General features: G+C 54.7%; 1 protein-coding gene across 2 annotated transcripts in view; it reads left to right on the forward strand.

Moving 5' to 3' along the window:
• The window catches only part of IGDCC3 (immunoglobulin superfamily DCC subclass member 3), a 43,158-nt gene extending 24,918 nt beyond the window's left edge, over window positions 1-18,240 (forward strand). The window contains exons 3-14 of one of the 2 annotated variants that reach the window (XM_032623688.1): window positions 9,174-9,318; window positions 9,682-9,812; window positions 10,259-10,396; window positions 11,702-11,860; window positions 13,076-13,241; window positions 13,508-13,755; window positions 13,958-14,122; window positions 14,691-14,882; window positions 15,036-15,140; window positions 15,594-15,732; window positions 15,892-16,111; window positions 16,388-18,240. In XM_032623688.1, coding sequence (XP_032479579.1) covers window positions 9,174-9,318; window positions 9,682-9,812; window positions 10,259-10,396; window positions 11,702-11,860; window positions 13,076-13,241; window positions 13,508-13,755; window positions 13,958-14,122; window positions 14,691-14,882; window positions 15,036-15,140; window positions 15,594-15,732; window positions 15,892-16,111; window positions 16,388-16,588 — 2,009 coding nt within the window. In that variant the 3' untranslated portion in view covers window positions 16,589-18,240. The remainder of the gene's footprint in view (window positions 1-9,173; window positions 9,319-9,681; window positions 9,813-10,258; window positions 10,397-11,701; window positions 11,861-13,075; window positions 13,242-13,507; window positions 13,756-13,957; window positions 14,123-14,690; window positions 14,883-15,035; window positions 15,141-15,593; window positions 15,733-15,891; window positions 16,112-16,387) is intronic. The other variant, XM_032623689.1, reaches the window with a different exon arrangement.
• The last annotated feature ends 714 nt before the right edge of the window (window positions 18,241-18,954 follow it).

Raw genomic sequence — 18,954 nt, forward strand, 5'->3', positions numbered from 1 at the left:
AGTAGGGCTTTGAGAGGTTTTATTCTCCTTGGGTTGTAAAAGCCCAGCCCAGAGGCTGCAGAGAGGCCCATATTGCCCCTCCTGTAGCTGTGCCTTGGCCTTGGGTCTTACCATCCGTTGGAATCGAAGATCAGACCATAAAGGTTCGATGCTCACCAGCCTACAGTGGGCCAACAGCTGGATGCAAGGACTTTCCCAAGCTGAGTCTGACCCCCCACTGTCCCCCACCTCCCCCCACCCCATTTGTCAGAGGTGGCTGCCAGGAGGGAGGGGAGAGACGTGGATTTATGGCTGCTGACTTGAAAGACAAAGTTGCCTTTTGTGTTAGAATTGGGGTTGGGCGGGGAGTGGTGAGCTGGTGGTGGTGTGGGAGGGTGGGAGGGAGGGGCTGGGGTTCAGAGGCCCAAGGCAGGGAGTAAGGGGCTTGAAGAGGGAGACAAAAGGTTCCAGAGGCTTCTCAGAGCAGGGTCACCAGGCAAACGCCCAGATGAATCAATCACCCCTAGCAAAACTGAACAGGGCCTCTGAGCCATCGCAGTCTTCTGGGGATGTTTGTAAGCTCCAGACGCCGTCCACCCACACCCATCCAACACCCAAACCCCACACAGTGCCTCCCTCCTGCTCCCCGCAAAAAACACCTACTCTTTGGATTCAGAACCATAATTCAACTCTCAGATTTCCCTTTGGAGAGCCAGGGAAGTAAATACAGGTCTTCTAAGTTCATACTTTCCTCAACTCCAAATGTCATCAGCCAATCGATGTAGGGGATCTTCCCTAACGGAGCCAAAGTCATGGGCACGGTGGGGACCCAGATATTGGAGAGACTGGGACAGAGTGTTGGAGAGGCTAGGCCTGGCCCAGAGAACCCTGATGACAAAACCAATATCCCACCGGGACCGTGGCAAGTTGCCAGCCTCCCCAGGACTCAGGGTTCTCTGCCATTACCTCTCTCCTTCCCATGCGCATTTAGAGAGGACATTTACAAGTGCTTTGCGGAGTTTAAAGAGCATGTGGACTTGGCTGGCCTCCTCGCCCTCCAGGAGTCACTCTGCCTGGTGGGTCTGGGTGGAGGCCAGAGTAGCCGTCGGGTGCCTGAGTTCAGCAGGTGCTTTAACTACACCTTGGAGAGCCACATCCATCCCCCGGAATGAGCCTGGCCAATAAAGGCATGAGTTTATGGGCTTCATAAACATTTTACTAGAGAAATCAAGGCCTCAATTACCCAGTGGCTTCTTCCAAGTGACAGCTCACCTACTGGGGCCTCTGTGAAGCCCCCAGGCATAAGTGAAATAGAAGCCAAGCTCTGGTTTATACCAGGCTGCTCCCTTCCCCCTGCACTGACCCTCTCACCATTCAGGCCTTGCAAATTCTGTCTTTACTCAGTTCTCCAGAGGGCTCTGCCACTAGCTCTCCGAGCTTTTGCCTCTCCATGGGAATACGGCTACCCTCTTGGAGTAGATGGCCACCCAACCCCAATCCTACCGTGCTCTTCCATAACCTCTCAGCACCTTTTAACTCAAGATTCTACTATTTTCCCTCAACAATCACTGGCAAGTATTTGCTATTTTTCAAGGACTGTGCCAAGCACTTTACAAATAAATCTCATTGATTCCCACCAGTGCAGCAGCTCTAGCAACATGAGCTGTTGTCATCCCAATTTTATAAGTGAGAAAATAGAGGTTCTGAGAGACTAACTTGCCCAAGGTCACAGAGCTAAGAGTGGCGGAGGTGAGTCTTGTATCCAGTTCTGTCTGATTCCAGAGCCTGTACCATTAACCTCTTCACTGCATTGCTCCCTCAAAATGCTCTCAGCGAGTATTTCCCCACCAGAAGTAGAAATCGTGCTGTGTGAGGCCTTCTCTGCCATGCAGTGTGACAGCCTTAGGATGTGATCAAATGCGGGCCTTGTCAGCAGTTTCTGAGTCCATGTGGCCAGGAGAGGAGGGATCTGGTAGGGGCAAAGCTGGGCTAGTGATGAAGATGGAGAAGAAAGGGGGCTTTCTGGCGGGGCAGCAAGAGAGAGGGAGCAAGACAGAAAGCAGCTGTGGATCTGAGGCCTTGCCTTGGGTGTGGACCAGTGCTGTCCAAAAGGATTTTCTGTGATGATGGAAGTATTTTATTGGTGCTGTCCCATAAGGTAGCCTATAGCCACTTGTGGCTATTGAACACTTGAAAGGTAGCTAGGGAGCCAGAGGAACTGAATTTTTAATTTAATTTTAATTTAAGTGGCCACATGTAGCTAGTGGCTGTCATATTGGACAACACAAGGATGCTCACTACAGATGATGGCTGAAATCTGCTCCAGGTCCCCTGCTGGTGTAAGGCCCTTTGGGTTCATACCATCCCCAGGGTCTTCAGGCTTAAGGCATCTGAACGTCATTTCACATCACAAGTGGCTGAAGGAATTAAGGGTGTTTCCCCTCAGAAGATGTTTCTCAGGGAACAACCCAGACCTCAAGTATTTGAAGATCTGTTGTGTGAAGAACAAAATTGGTTGTGTCTTCTAGAGCAGGACTGTCCAACGGGAGTATAACGCAAACCGCGTAGGTAACTTTAAGTTTTCTAATAGTCACATTTACAAAAAAAGTAAAAAAAAAGAAACAAGTGAAGTTAATTTTAATAATAAACTTTATTTTACTTAATATATACAAAATATTATCCCAACATATAATGATTATTTTAAAATTATTAATACTTTTTACATTTTTTGAACTGTCTTTAAAATCCAAAATATTATCATTTCAGCTTGTTAGCAATATTTTAAATTATTAACTATTATCAAAATCATTATTTTTCCAACTTTTAAAAAATATTTATTCATTCATTCATTTATTTTTGGCTGCATCGGGTCTTAGTTGCGGCGCCAGGATCTTTCATTGCAGCTCACAGGCTCTTCCTTGCGGTGCGCAGACTTCTCTCTAGTTGTGGCGTGTGGGCTCCAGAGTGCGTGGGCTCTGTAGTTTGCGGCCTGCAGGCTCTCTAGTTGCGGTGCATGGACTCAGTAGTTGCAGCGCACCGGCTCAGTTGCCCCGCGGCATGTGGGATCTTTGTTCCCTGACCAGGGATTGAACCTGCGTCCCCTGCATTGGAAGGTGGATTCTTAACCGCTGGACCACCCGGGAAGTCCCTCCCACTTTTTTTTTTTTTTTTTTTTTTTTTTTTTAAATTATTTATTATTATTATTATTTTGTGTGTGTGTGTGTGTGTGTGTGTGTGTGTGTGTGTGTGGTACGCGGGCCTCTCACTGTTGTGGCCTCTCCCATTGTGGAGCACAGGCTCCGGACGCGCAGGCCCAGCGGCCATGGCTCACGGGCCCAGCCGCTCCGCGGCACGTGGGATCCTCCTAGACTGGGGCACGAACCCGTGTCCCCTGCATCGGCAGGCGGACTCCCAACCACTGCGCCACCAGAGAAGCCCCCTCCAACTTTTTAATTGTGGTAAAATACACATAACATAAAGTTTACTGTCTTAACCATTCTTTTTTTGTCTTAACCCTTTTTAAGTGTGCAGTTCAGTGGCATTAAGTACCTTCATATTATTGTGCAAACCGTCACCACCATCCACGTCCAGAATTCTTTTCATCTCCCAAAAGTGAAACTCTATTCCCGTTAAACGGTAACTCCCTATTCCTCTCCCCCCACCAGCCTGTGGCAACCACCATTCTATTTTCTGTCTCTATGAATCTGCCTACTCTAGGTACCTCATATAAGTGGAATCATACAGTATTTGTCTTTCTGTGACTGGCTTATTTCACTTAGCATAATGTCCATAAAGTTCATCCACATTGTAGCATGTGTCAGACTTTCCTTCCTTTTTTAAGGCTGAGTAATATTCCATTGTATGTATAAACACATTTTATTTATCCATTCAGCAGTTGATGGACACTTGGACTGCTTTCACCTTTTAGCTATTGTGAATAAGGCTGCTATGAATGTGGCTGTACAAATATCTCTTCGCGACCCTTAATTCTTGTGGGTATATACCCAGAAGTGGAATTGCTGGACTGTATGGTTGTTTTATTTTTAAGTTTTTGAGGAACCTCCATACTGTTCTCCATAGTGGCTGCACCAATTTACATTCCCACCAACAGTGCACAAGGGTTCCAATTTCTCCACATGCTTGTCAACACTTGCTATTTTCTGTTGTTTTTTGTTACTGCTCTGGTAGTAGCCATCCCAATGGGTGTGAGGTGGCCTCTCATTATGGTTTTGATTTGCATTTCCCCAATGCTTAGTGTCTTTTTATGTTGTACTAAATCTTCGAAATCCAGTGTGTATTTTACACTTACAGCCCAACTCAATCTGGACTGGTCACATTTCAAGTGCTTAATAGCTGGCTACTTAACTTTATTAAAAAATGAGATTCTCAAGGGGGAAGTTGGGGCATTGGGTGGAAGCATATGGGATTCAGCTGTGCCTCTGGTATAAGGAAAAACATTACAATCATCTGAGCTGCGTGAGGAGGAACCGGGCGTTCGGGGTGTCCCTGGTCCTTGGCAGGGATGGATACAAGGAAGGGGACTTTGGATGGCCTTTGGAAGAGTCTGCAGGTCGTGGTTATTCCTCTTGAATGGCGGTATGAGTGGGGGCAGTCGGTGCCTCAGACCTCCAGTGCCACTGGCTTCTGCAAAGGCTGTGTTTTGAACTCTCCATCCCACCCAGCAAGCCCACTGATCTCTTTGTCATCACACACCAGATAGGAGTCTGGCTGTAGCCAAAGGGTTGGAGGCTGGGCTTGGGGTATGCTGCTGGCTTCCTTCCCAGCACTCTGCCCCGACCCTTCCTGCCCCCTCAGCGTCCCCTTGGAGCCTGTCTAATCAGATCCAGGCCTGACCTCGCCAGAGGTCGTGGACCAGGAGGAAAGTTCCCCTCCCCTCCCTGAGCCGCTCTAGATCTGGCTCTCAGGAGACTCCCTTCCCCTCGGGTGATTTATAGGGGTGTCCAGGAGCCATTTCCTGCTGGTTTCTGCTCCCTTCCAGCCCGGTGGGTTGCTGGGCTGTCTCTGTGAACCCTCTTTCCCCACGGCCTAGCTGTACCCCTGGCAGGGACAGGGAGTGGCTGAGATTCCTCCTCAGACTGTTTGAGGACAAAGGTGCTTTCTTCTTCCTTTCTCCATAATGACCCCCAAGCAGGCCTCTGTCCTCCCTGTCACTCTCTCTGGTCCTCACACAGGAGCGGCCTCCCAACACGACCCCCTCCCATAACCCAGCTTGAAGTGAGGAACCCGAAACGGCTCCTACCCGACCAACAGGTGTGAGCAGGAAGGTAAAGCATCGTTAGCCGCAAGCCACAGCACCACCTTCATGTCCACCAGCCCCATACACAGTGCTACCCACACTGGCCACAAATAGTGCCTCCACAGTGGCTAAGAACCCGCCTGCCAATGCAGGGGACACAGGTTCGAACCCTGGTCCGGGAAGATCCCACATGCTGCGGATCAACTAAGCCCGTGCACCACAACTACTGAGCCTGCGCTCTAGAGCCCGTTAGCCACAACTACTGAGCCCACGTGTCACAACTACTAAACCCCGCGCGCCTAGAGCCCGTGCTCTGCAGCAAGAGAAGCCACCGCAACGAGAAGCCCGCGCACTGCAACAAAGAGTAGCCCCCGCTCGCCGCAACTAGAGAAAGCCTGTGTGCAGCAATGAAGACCCAACGCAGCCAAAAATAAATAAATAAAATAAAAATTTTAAATAATAATAATAAAAAACTATTAACAGATAGTGCCTCCAGCCACTGTGCCCACCACTGTCAACCACACAGTGGCCTCCAGAATGACTTTCTCAGAGGTCAGCGTTTTCTAAGGTCCAGTCCTCAGCCCCACATCCTCATGGTTGCCCAGGGACCCTCTCCCAGAGAGACACGATGAGGGACAGCTGGCTCCATGGCCTGCTCGTACAAGCCAGTGCAAAACAGACACGTAAACCAAACGTGTTTCCCCTCTGAGAGATAGGAGATCTAAGTGGCCCTGAGAAATTTTCTCCCCTGACTTCCTAAAGAAGTCAGCAGCGAACTCGGAGTGAGTGGACGAACTCGGAGTGAGCTCAGCTGAGTGTGGACAAAGGCCTGTACAGGAAGGCGGCAGGAGTCTGACGTGGGAGGCCCTGCAGAGTACCTGTTCACCCCTTCATCTGTGGAGGAAAGGACCAGCGCTCCTATTATGGGAGGCAGGGTTCTCAGAGATGGGCCATCATGTATACTTTAAGCTCTAGGCAACATCCCTTTAGCAACTAACTTGTAGCAAAAGCAATAGAATACAAAGGTTAAAGAAAAAGAAACAGATCCAACATGGAGTCAGGTTTGTTCTTCCCTTTTATACCCTGACACTGCCTGCCCATGGTCTCACTGCAATCCCCCAGGACACCGAAGGGATATACAGGGTTGACCCAAGGGTTGAGTAGGGGTGAGAAGAAGGGGAGGGAAGAAGGAGCCTCAGATAAAGAGGACCACACCCTCCTATTGCACCCCCTCCCCCGGACCACACTGCCTAACCAGCTGGGCTGCGAGGGATGGGACAGAAAAACCTTCTCGGGGGCTCACTGTCGCCCCTGCAACTTGTAACACAGTGCCAACTCACAGCCAGTGAGAAGAGGCTGGCCCAGCCTGCAGTCTGCCCTGGGGTCACCTGTCCTTGGAGAGTGAAAAATTTGCTGGGGACACCCCAGCAGAGGGCTTGGGGCATGGAACTTCTCTGATTTGGGGCCAGTAGAGCCACCAACTGGGCCTGGGTCTCAGTTTCCCTTTCATAAAATGAATGTGTTGGCTTTACATGCGTGGTTTTCAAGCACTTTTAAAAGCAAAGCTACCCTTCAAATGAAATGTTTGGCAGAACTGCAGTTAAGTAAAGCTGATAGAGAGGTCTAGCAAGGTGCTGCTCTGATGGAGGGGAGATGTGAAGCCCTGGGTGGGGAGGGGCCCCAGCTGCATCAGGGGCCCCTGGGGACCCCTCGGACTGTGTTGTACAGTGTGAAGATGATCAGACTGGCTCCTTAACTACCACCCCTTCCTGCTCGGGCATTCCTCTGCAGCATCACATTCAACCCATGCTTTTTCATTGTTTAGTTTTAGGGGGAGAAAGAAGCTAGAGGCCAAACTTTCTCCATCCAGTGCGCCCTGATGAGAAGCAGCCCTTTCCCTTGCATCTCTCCTCAGGCCAGCTCCTAGCTCTAGGTGCCTCCAGGGAGCCCAGAATGGGGGCTAGAAACACAAAAGGATTCGGGTTCCTTAATGAGGAGGCATCTGTAGTCAGCAGAGCCATTAGTTCCCGCCCCAAGTCCCTGGGGGGCTGCAGGCTCCTCTCCAGCTGGAGTGAGGAGGGGGCAGGCAGCTCCCCAGCTCCTGAAGGGCAGGGCTGGGTGGGTGGGGCATAGACAGCTGACCCAGGAGCCGGGGTGCCCTCTCCACTCGCTAGGCCTGCCTCCAGCCCCGCGCTCCTAGAGGTTGAGGCCTGGAAGCAGTAGAGGGGCCCTACCAGTGCCTCAGCCCCCTGCCCCAAACCTCTGGGCTGACCTGCAGGCCCTTGGCCAAACACAGCCTTTGGCCTGAGCCTGGGCAGGCTGACCTCACAGTGCTCCCTGGGGATCATATCACTGAGCCTGATGGGGACACCAGCTGGGGCACTTGCCCCCATCTCCCGCCCCTAGGGCCCCAAGGTGCCCTTTGTAAGGACTATACCTACACAGGGACATGTGTGATTGATTACCTACACAGAACCAGAATCACACACCAGCCACAGGAGCTGAGGGATACAACCACCCCCCACCATTCACATCCAGCTTGGACACTCACACCACATACACAGAAGCAACCATGTCCTCTCCGCGAGCACAGCTCTGCACACACGTGCAAGGACGCGCTCACACCCATCAGCCATACTCCCCGGAGGCCCTGAAAGAGGAGGAGGCTGGGCTGGGGATTTTTATGCATGTTTATATTTAATGAACCACATGCAAATGAGATGGAGAATGTGACACAAAAGAGTCAGCCCCCAGAGACTCTGGCAGGAAGGGCACAAAGGCTCGGCCTGTCTGAGCTGCCCTGGAGTCCTGAACAGACCGGTGGATTGAGGGGGCCTGAGACGGGGTGTGCCCACCCGCACCAGGGAGTCAGGAGCAGGGACCAGGACAAGCTCCAGCGTCCCTGCTGCTGTGGGGAGAGGGAGGGCTTCTTCTGGGAGGGGACAACTGTCCCAGTTGATGGAGTGTTGGAGGGGAGGGGCTGCCTGCCTGGACAGATGGTGAGCCTCCTTCCCGCACTTGAAGCAAAGTGGATTTTAATGAAATCACAGCCCTGGTGCTGAAGCTGGGAACCCATGTGGGAGGGGCCCCTTCCCTGGGCTTTACAGGTTGGGGAGTAAGGATGGATGGGAGTGAGGGTGGGCAGGAACACTTCACCGGCCTGAAAGGGGGTGGGGGGTGTGCACCACGGCCCCTCCCATGATCAGAGCCCAAGCAGTTCAGATCCCCAAAAGGTGGGAAGGCAGCCCCTGAATATTTACGACACGTTGAAATGTAGATTGGTAGGTCTGACTGTCTTCTAAGAGGCTTGTCACCTTGGATGGTACACCACCTTCTTGGGGTACATTGAGAAGCTGCAGAAGAACTGGGGATAAGGGGGTGATGATGAAGGGCAAAGAAAGCCACTGGGTGCTGGTAACCAGGCTCTAACGACCAGTGTCCCTGCTGGGTGACACTGGACTAATCGCTTCCCCTCTCTGTTTCCTATTCTGTAAAATGTACAGCATAATACTTAGCACTTGCATACCTTACAGGGAGTTTATAAAAATAAATCCGAAAGCTGTAAAAGTGGGGAGCAGGCCTTGGGAGCAAGGGTTTTCTCTGACTAGCCTTCGTGGGTCTGCAGCCCAAGATTTCCGTGTTAGAGGTTTATCCAAGAATTTGTCCAGACCTTTCTCAAAGTGTCCCAGCCCAGCCTATACCATCCCTTAGGGGGAGATGTTTCCCACAGGTAGGGGGCAGGGTAAGTGCCGAGGTGCCCCAAGCAAGCTGTTGCCCTGCACCTGCCAGCTCAGCTTGGGGGAAGACACCCTGCGCCCTGAGCCGGGTGAGCTCCAGGGCTCCAGGACACAGGCCCGAGGCCCCCCATGCCCTCTCCCATCCCCTCTGCACCTCAGCAGTGCGCCTTCCCCATACACATTTCCTTTTCTTTCTCCAGCCATGTCCGACTTCCATGTGCACCCTCAGGCCACCGTGGGTGAGGAGGGCGGTGTGGCCCGCTTCCAGTGCCAAATCCACGGGCTTCCCAAACCCCTGATCACCTGGGAGAAGAACAGAGTCCCCATTGATACAGACAATGAGAGGTGAGCCCCGGGTGGGGAAGGTGGAGGGATGACCAAGAGGCAGGCCAGTCCAGTGTCTGGGCCTTGAAGGAGGCCTGCCTGTGGCCTCCAGGGTGGTGTTTCTGCAACTTTGTTGAGACTGAGTATCTGTGTGGTTTGTGGGCCCAGATTCAACACTTGAATGCACGCGAAGATCTGTGTGTGATTGTGGTCAAGGCTGGAATCGTAGGTGCATCCACCTGTGAGAGTCCTGTAGTGTGTCTGTGATGACAAAAGCGACATTGGGGTAGTGGCTGGGTCCTGGGCTGTGTCCGTGATGCTGAGTGACCCTGTGGCCAGTGGTGCTTGTGCTTGCTTATGGTTGACCGTGCCCTCCCACCACAGGTACACACTGCTGCCCAAGGGGGTCCTGCAGATCACAGGCCTTCAGGCTGAGGACAGCGGCATCTTCCACTGTGTGGCCTCAAATGTCGCCAGTGTCCGGGTCAGCCATGGGGCCAGCCTCACCGTGTCAGGTGAGGGTCCTTGGCCCTGTCTCGTTCTTCTTCCCACCCTCCAATCAGTCCCTCTTCAACTGAGCCCCAGAGCCTGGACAGCCAAGTGCATACAGAGCACCTTGTGAGCACAAAGTTCTGTGCTCTTCAGGGTGAGGGTTCAGGAGGCGTTCGAGGCCCCTCCCTGGCTCAGTTCTCCTTGAGGAAGCCCACTCTCTGCTTATGGGTGGTTGGGTGAGGGTGGCTCTCCCACCGCTGGAGGCCCTGTGGGGCCTGACCGCAGAGATGAGTGTGAGCAACGTCCTGGGGCCGCTGGCTTCTCCTCTCTACGCATGGGACCCAGCTTCTGGGCTGGAGCTTGTCTCCCACCCCCCACGTCCTAGGCCGTGTATCGGGGGTGGGTGGGTGTGGTGAGGAGGTGGGAAGGGTCCCAGCTAAAGTGAAGAAATATGGCATCTTCCTCCCAGGCTCGGGCTCTGGGGCCTACAAGGAGCCTATGATCCTCGTGGGGCCTGAGAACCTCACCCTGACTGTGCACCAGACCGCCGTGCTCGAGTGTGTCGCCACGGGCAACCCGCGCCCCATTGTGTCCTGGAGCCGCCTGGGTGAGCCCCATCCTGCAGCCCCTGCCTCTCCCACCCCTGGGAGGGCCAGTCTCTTCACCCAGCTCCAGGGGGAACTTGGAATCCTGTTTGTTCTCCGTGGGGGTCCGTTCTCTTCAAGGCCTGGGGAGGGGGTGGGTTCCCCTCTCCTTGGCAGGACCAGGGAGGTCCGCCTGCCCACTGCATTCTCCCTCCCTCTGTGCAGATGGCTTAGCTCCCCAGGTTACCTCGTCCAGTCCTGGCAGTCCTGCGCCAGCTCCCCTCCCCCATGCTCCCCTCACTCTGGGCATCTCCGTCGGGCCCTCCAGAACCCCTCTGCAGCTCTCAGCACCTCTAGTCTCTTTCCGGTCGGGCTCATTTCTGCCATCTACACCCTGGCCATCCTCCCCAGTGATGCAATCCCAAACCCCTCAAAATCTCAGCCAGTTGTCACATCCTCTCTCTGGACCCCCCAGTCTCTAACCTGGCCCCCTAAATCCCCAGCCTAAATCCCTAGGCAGCTGAAGGAGAGAAATGAAAGGGTGCAGATGGGCCCACATTGTCTGAGTGGAAAGGTCACTGGGGGAAGGAGAGTCTGGAGGGGATGGGGTGGGGTCGCATTCACAAGGAGACTGTGCCACATTGTAGCAGCTGAGTGATCCGGGAAGGAGGGGGCAGCAGGCAGGATAATGGAGTAGATTTCACCACTTCAGGGACTGAATGGGGAGCTGTCTCCTCGCATTCTGACTGTGCTAATCTGATCCTGGGTGGGGGGAGGGCCCGGGGACTGGGAGAGGCTGGAAAGAGTGGCCTCACCATTAGGAGGAGCCCATAGGCCCTGCAAGGACCATCTGGTGCAACATTTCCCAAAGTGAAATCTGCAAGGGGAAAGAATGGCTTGGTGGTCTAACAAGTTTGGGAACAGAGTAAACCAGATCCCTTTGCTACAGGACTTCTCAGAGCCTTTATATTAACGCGCATTGTGACAGTCAAGGAGAGGAATGGATATCTGACCAAGGAACTATTTTCAGGAGAGACAAAATCAAGCTGGGAAATGTCCATGTAACCCAAACCCCTTACTTTCCTGTTTGAGAAACTGAGGGGAGGGGACTTGAAGGTCACCAGTGAGGCAGCGACAGTGTTAGGATCAGGAGCCAGTTCTCTCCTGCTGGGTGAGAGTTTTCTGTGCTGCTCTGGCCGCCTCCACAATGCCATGTTGCTCAGAGGGAAGAGTCAAAGACAGGGGCTCCCTGGTAGCTTGCTGGTGGCCGATTCCAAGTCTGGACATTCCTGCACACCTACCTCCCTGACCCTCCCCTTCCCCTTCAGATGGTCGCCCCATTGGGGTGGAGGGCATCCAGGTGCTGGGCACGGGGAACCTCATCATCTCAGACGTGACCGTCCAGCACTCGGGCGTCTACGTCTGTGCAGCCAACAGGCCCGGCACCCGGGTGAGGAGGACGGCACAGGGCCGGCTGGTGGTGCAAGGTACAGACCTCCCCACCCCACATTCCCTGCCTCATCGACATCCCTGGCCCAAGCCCAGTGCTGTGTACTCACCCACTTTCCTATCCTTGCCCTAACCTTGCCCCTGCCCCCTCTCCAGGGCCCCAGCCCAGGCCAAAGGCAGCAGCTCTCTGTCTCTCCCCCTCCCCCAGGAATGTGTATGTTGGGAATGCGAGGACATTCTTGGTCATCCGCCCCTCCGGGTGCCATCGCCACCCCCCCAGTCATTTCCACTTTGTCATCTCAGCTGGTCTCCCCCACCTGTGTCACCCCCATGTGTCCCTCCCTCCACGTGCTGTTCTCATTCACACGTGTGGCACTTCCACGCTCACACCTGCCTGCACACTCTGTGTGTTTATCATTTCACACTCTCACACCCCAGCTCCTGACACACACACACACACACACACACACACACACACACAGACACACACACACAGAGAGCTGGCCTCCACTCCCATGGTATGTGGGGCCTCTGCAGCTGATCAGCTCATTCTGTCCATCCTCCTGCCCTGGGGCTAAACTGTCTCCGTGAACCGGCTTGGAGTCCCATTCTCAGGGGTTTTCTGTGGTGGTTCCCTCCCAGAGAGGTGGGAGAGAGGGGAGTTAGGAACTTAAATGCCCATTTGTTTAGCATTCCATGTGCTGTTAATCCGTCCAAATGAAAATGATGGAGCATTTCATTTCTCTGGTGTTAATGGAAGTTTGAGGCTTGGGATTGGAGGAGGGTGGAATTGAATGTAGGGGTGAGGGGGGCTGGTACTGAGGGCTCATCCATCTCCCCGTCATTACCGGCCTTCGGCCTTAGAGGTGCAGCCAAACCTATTAGCACATTTATTTATTTAGCAATTTCCTGAACAGGGAGCTCAGCTTGATTGCTTTCGGATACAAATGTCAGTCTTTTAAATAGTCATTAAAATGGAGTCCTCTCTTGGGTCTGCCTCTCTGGGGTGGAGGGACGTGAGGGCTGCCACCATCTCCCAGAGGCTAGGCTGGGGGTGGAGGGTGGGCCCCACCTGGAGGATTCTCCCCGGGGCGGGGTGGGTGTGTATGTCCCCTACCCACTTGTTCCCTGCAGACCTCTGGCCCTACCCTCTTCCCCTTCCTCAGTCCTTCACTCACAGCTGTCCCCTCCCTGTACACCTGACCCCTCGTGACCCTTATGCTTCTTTGTGCCCGCCCCTGCCCCAACCCCAGCCCCAGCAGAGTTTGTCCAGCACCCCCAGTCCATCTCCAGGCCAGCTGGGACCACAGCCATGTTCACCTGCCAAGCCCAGGGTGAGCCGCCCCCTCATGTGACGTGGTTGAAGAATGGACAGGTGCTGGGGCCAGGAGGCCACGTCAGGCTCAAGAATAACAACAGGCACGTGTGTGGTGGGTGTGCCGGAGTGAGGCCCAGACGGTAGGAGGCTGTGCACCTCCTACCAGGGAAGAACACTAAACTGGGGGTCTGGAGACTTGGGTTTGAGTCGTCCCAGGTCTGCCCCTGACTTGCTGAGAGATCTCAGACAAGCCTGTTGTCTTCTGGAGGGGCTCAGTTTCTCCATCTTTCAAATGGGGAGATTTGGCCAACCTCCAAGGGATACTCCAGAAGGAGCAGAGGATCTGAGGCTCTCCCTCCCCCTGCAGCACCCTGACCATTTCTGGAATCGGCCCTGAAGATGAGGCCATCTACCAGTGTATGGCCGAGAACAGCGCTGGCTCCTCTCAGGCCAGTGCCAGGCTGACTGTGCTGTGGGCCGAGGGCCTGCCCGGGCCCCCCGTCAACGTGCAGGCGGTCTCTGTGTCGTCCACTGAGGTCCGCGTGTCCTGGACCGAGCCCCTGGTCAACACCAAGGAGATCATTGGCTATGTCCTGCATATCAGGAAGGCTGCTGGTGGGTGGGGCCCGGGAGGGCAAGGCTGCCTCTGCATCCCCTTCCTCTGACTCACTGTTTCTCATCCCCCTCGATCCCACACGTGCTGACCCAACACCTTCCCTCTTTCTCCCGGCTGCACCCTGGCTGCCCTCATTTCACCCGTGTGGGTAGGATTCCCTCATGCCCCTTTAATCCCCTGCCCTACCCTTGGCCCCCCCAGACCCACCAGAGCTGGAGTATCAGGAAGCAGTCAGCAAGAGCACCTTTCAGCACCTGGTGAGCGACCTGGAGCCCTCCACTGCCTACAGCTTCTACATCAAAGCTTACACGCCCCGGGGGGCCAGCTCAGCCTCTGCCCCCACCCTGGCCAGCACTCTAGGTGAAGGTGAGGTCTGGGTGTGGAGCACAAAACCACAGACACTCAGGGTATTAGGGCAGAACCCCTGCGCACCGTTGTTCAGGTTGTGCACTGCACAATGCTTCGCCCTGAGGCTGAGTCGGGGCCGGGTCTACTTGGAGGAAGGGGTGTCCTTTTCTTTTCTCTTTTTTTAAAAAACCTGACAACGCTTTATTTCTTATTTTTTCTTTTTGGTTGCACTGTGTCTTCATTGCTGTGCACGGGCTTCAGTAGTTGTGGCATGCAGTCTCAGTAGTTGTGGCACATGGGCTTAGTTGCTCTGCAGCATGTGGGATCTTCCCGGACCAGGGATCGAACCCGTGTCCCCTGCATTGGCAGGCGGATTCTTAGCCACTGGACCACCAGGGAAGTCCCAGGGGTGTTGTTTTCTAATTCACGTAAAGGTGCTATTTGAGCAAGCAGAGGCCCTGGGTTAGAGGTCAGAGAGCGGTCAGGCTCTGGGTGGGGGGGCGGTGTCTGGGTCATTGGTAGCAGGTGGAAGGGTAGAGCTTCAACCACCAAGTCCTCACATCTCGGCCTCCTTTTCCACCCACAGCCCCCGCCCCACCCCCACTGTCAGTGCGAGTCCTGGGCAGCTCCACCCTGCAGCTGCTGTGGGAGCCCTGGCCCCGGCTGGCCCAGCACGAGGGCGGCTTCAAGCTGTTTTACCGCCCAGCAAGCAAGGCCTCCTTCACCGGCCCCATCCTGCTGCCTGGAACTGTCTCCTCTTACAACCTCAGCCAGCTCGGTGAGGCGGACACGGCTGGGGCTTGGGGAGCTGGGCGGGGGTGTGGTGCCTGGTGCCAGGAGGTGGTTCACAGAGGTCTTCTCCAGTTCACCCTGGGGACAGCCGCCTGGTGGGGCCGGGGGAGGTCCCTCAGCATCCTGGCTTTCCCCCCAGACCCCACTGCAGTGTATGAGGTGAAGCTGCTCGCTTACAACCAGCATGGGGATGGCAATGCCACAGTCCGCTTCGTGTCTTTGAGGGGAGCATCTGAGAGGACAGGTGAGGGCTGGGGATGGGGTCTGGCTAAAGACTGGCCCTCAGGAAGAGAGGCTGAGGGAGGAGGGGAGCAGGCATCCAGGGAAAGCAGGAGGGTAGAACAGTACATGCAGCCCTGGAGAACATAGGCTTAGACCTGAGTTTGATGTTTGGCTGTGTGACCTTGGGCAAGTTACTTAGCCTCTCCGAGCCCCGGTTTTCTCCTTCGTAAAACAGGGATAGTAATACCCGCTTTATAGAACTGTATGGAGGGTGAAATGGTCCATGTAAAGTGTTATTCCTAGTATTTGGCACAAAGTTAGTGCTCAGTAACTGGTAAAAAAAAAACCTAAAGGTTGGGCTGGGGTCCCATTAACAAGGGCAAATCATATGTCGAGCAGCCGAGGGAGAAGTAACCCTCAAGGGCTGGGTGTCTGGGAGCCACAGCCCCCAACCTGCCGCTGCTTCCACCCCCAGCCCTGAGCCCACCATGTGACTGCCGGAAGGAGGAGGCCACCAACCAGACGTCTACCACAGGCATCGTCATTGGCATCCACATCGGGGTCACCTGCATCATCTTCTGTGTCCTCTTCCTCTTATTCGGCCAAAGGGGCAGGTGGGTCCTGGGCCAGGGAGAGGGGGCTGGGCCAGCATGGGGTGGGCAGGCCTGGAGCCGGAAAACCGCAGGGGAGGCAGGGTTTGGGGCCCATTGTCTCCATTCTTTTGTTCTTGCTCCTCCCACATCCCTCCCCCTAACTCTTGGCTCACCCCCTAGGGTCCTCTTGTGTAAGGATGTAGAAAACCAGCTCTCCCCTCCTCAGGGCCCCCGGAGCCAGAGGGACCCTGGCATCCTGGCACTGAATGGGGCGGGACGGGGAGAGCGGGGCCAGCTGGGCCGAGATGGGAAACATGTGGACCTGAAGGAACTGGAGCAGCTATTCCCCCGAGCGGGGGCCGTGGGGCAGCCTGACCCCAGACCTAACCCCAGACCCACGGTGAGTGCCCCGCCCTCCCCCGAGCCAACCCCCTCCTTCAGGCTCCACCCTCCTCACCTTGGTCACAAGCCTTGGTCACCGGCCTCCATCAAGCTGCAGGGCTTCTCCAGGCACAAGACTGGCGGCTGGTGCTTCTCTCTGTACCCCCGGGTCAGGCAGGGAAGCCTGGAGACTGAACCCCCGAGTGGGATTGGCTCCAGAGCCTGACCCCCAGGCTGGGGGCTCACGAGCCTGTGGCCCTCCTGTTGACGCCTGTGTGACTGGCCCTTTCCCCAGCAGGACCCTGAGGCCCCTGCCCTGTGTGAGGAGACCCAGTTCTCCATGCTGCCGCTTCAGGGGTTCGGGCTCCTGGAGGAGATGACGTCGGAGGCCAAGGCCCCCTGTGTAGGCCCCCTCGCTGCCCTGCCACCCCAGGACACGGGCCCCGGCCTCCTGAGTGAAGGACCAGCCACCCTGCCAGCTCGCTCGGGACAGTAGCCAGTGTCCGGGAGGCTCTGGAGGGAGCAACCCCCCATTCTCAGGTCAAAGGCAAGGTTTCTCCTGTCATGTGGGATTCGGATGGGGGCTTCCCAGCATTTCTGTCCTGACTGCTCCTCTGATTGTCAAGACTTACAGTAGCCTTGACAAGGGACACCCTGCAAGGACCCGGAGGGGTTCCTGCAGGAGCCCCTCCTTTGGGCCAAGGCCCCCCCAACCTCTGCCTGGTACCCACATGACTTGGAACTGAACTAACGTTTTTCTTTAAAAAAAGAACAAACTTAAAATTTAAAAAAAAAAAAAAAAGGGAAAGAGAAGAGAGAGAAAGGTGAATTAGACTCCAAACGTGTGCCCCTGCTGTGGCTGGGCCCCTGACACTGTCACCCTCCACGACTTGTTTTCTCAGGATGGATTTTTGCTGTTTTGGCTCTCAGCACCTACCTCAGCCGGAATGAATGTCCTCAGGGGAGTGGGGCCGTGGCCTCAGCCCCCCCCACCCCACAGAGCCCCGAATGTACTCCTACCTCGAGCCCCTTTAGGGGCACCCCCTCTCCCTCCCCACATTGTTGTCCAGAGTTTAGAAAAAAAAAAAAGGAAAAAAAAAAGCACTTCCCCATTTCCAGGTGTGAAAGAAAATGTCTACCTCGAGGCTCGCTGGCTCCCGGGCCTGTGCTGTATCATTGGACCCTCCCTCCTGGCTCCTCACCAAGTGTGGGCTTCTCGGCACCTGCAGAAAGAAAGATGGAATTAGTCAAAGAAAATGTGAAAAAAAAAAAAAAAAAGCCAAAAATAAGAGGAGAATTTGTTCCTGGGAACAAAAACTAGCCACTTCCCAGCACGCTCCCAGTGCTCTGTCTTGTCTGCCTGTCCACTCCCATTTTGACCCTCTCCACCAACTCATCCTTGACTGGGACCCCCAGGACCCTCTCTGCACGTGGGCCTTGGGAGGGTGGGCTGTCACCCCACAGCCTGCCTCCTGTCCTGCCCACAGAGCCGCTGGAACAGACGGGCCTCCGGAATGTACTGTGTGTGTGTGCAAGGGGGGGTCCCCAGCCCACTGTTCCATGGGACACTGCCAGCTGGACCCAGCCCCTGGACAGTGGAACAACCAATGTCAGCAGATGTGGCCGGAAGCTATTTTTCTATAAGGTGTGTTTAAGGATTTATGTTCTTGTGACTTCTTGTTTCTCTTTTCTGTTGTGTTGTTCTTTGAAAGACTTAAAGGTGAAGAAAAAAAAAAAAAAGGAAACAAATACCTATTTTTGGTTACACTCAGAAACATTTTTTTAAATAGCAGAAACAAAATGTTTTTTAAAAAGAAAAAAATGTGCATTCCTTAAGTATGAGATTAGACCATAAAGTCCCTGACCCCCCCAACCCTCTAGGGACCCCCACCCCCAACTTTAGTGAATTAGCTGAAGAAGGTACACTTGGTGGTGTTTTCCTGGAAGACTGCGGTTTCATCTGTGTGGACTCGGGGAAGGTTATCGTCCCTTCTCCCCAGTACTGGGCCTGAGCCCAGGACACCTCAGACCTCCCAGGCAGTGCCCCTTGGTCCCTGCAGCGACTTCTCTGCACCTCCTTTCATCCTGGAACCCCCTCTCCCAAGGGAAGTGTGGGTCTGGGGGAGGGGGGCCACCTGGCCTGTCTTGGGTTTTATCACACTCATTTTGACTGAATAAAAGTCCTGTTGCCAAAGTGGATCTCGGGTGTTTTGGTGGCTGTGTCAGGCCCTGGGGGAGGGGTGGGAGTGCTGGGATTAGGGGAGCCAGGGTGGTGAGCCAGGTGGACCCTGACAGGGTCAGAGCCCGTGGTGATAACAGCAGACCCCGGGGTACTACTTACAGGCACCGTGCATGCTGGGTCTTCTCCACAGGTGGGGAGGCTGCCTAGGTCCTCACAACCCCCTGGGAGGTCGATGTTCTAGTTATCATCATCTCCTCTTACAGATGATGAAACCGAGAAGGGATAAGAGAAAGGAAGGAAACATCCTAAATCTCACACTGCCAGTCTCAGCAGGATCAGAGTTTGTGTCCGGGCCAGGTTGCCAGGTTCCAGAGTCTGCAATTCTGACCACTGCTTGTGCCTCCTTAGCTGGCAGTGAGGGATCCGAGACCAGTCCTTCGGCCCTATAGTGACAGACCACCAGTATTGAGCCAGCTGCTGGGCGAGGCTATATGCTTTTCGTGCACTGTCTATGAGAAAGGACTGTTTTCCTCCCCATCCTGAAGTTGAGGAAACTGGGGCTCTGACTGGGTGACTGTCTTCAGAGCACACAGCCAGACCCCTGGCCAGCCCTCTTTATTCCTCCCTGTCCTCTCTTCAGTCCAGGCTCCTGAAGCCAGGTATCTGAGGCTGCCAAGGCT

The sequence above is a fragment of the Phocoena sinus genome, chromosome 2, assembly GCF_008692025.1.
Source record: "Phocoena sinus isolate mPhoSin1 chromosome 2, mPhoSin1.pri, whole genome shotgun sequence".
In the NCBI taxonomy this organism is placed as follows: domain Eukaryota; kingdom Metazoa; phylum Chordata; class Mammalia; order Artiodactyla; family Phocoenidae; genus Phocoena; species Phocoena sinus.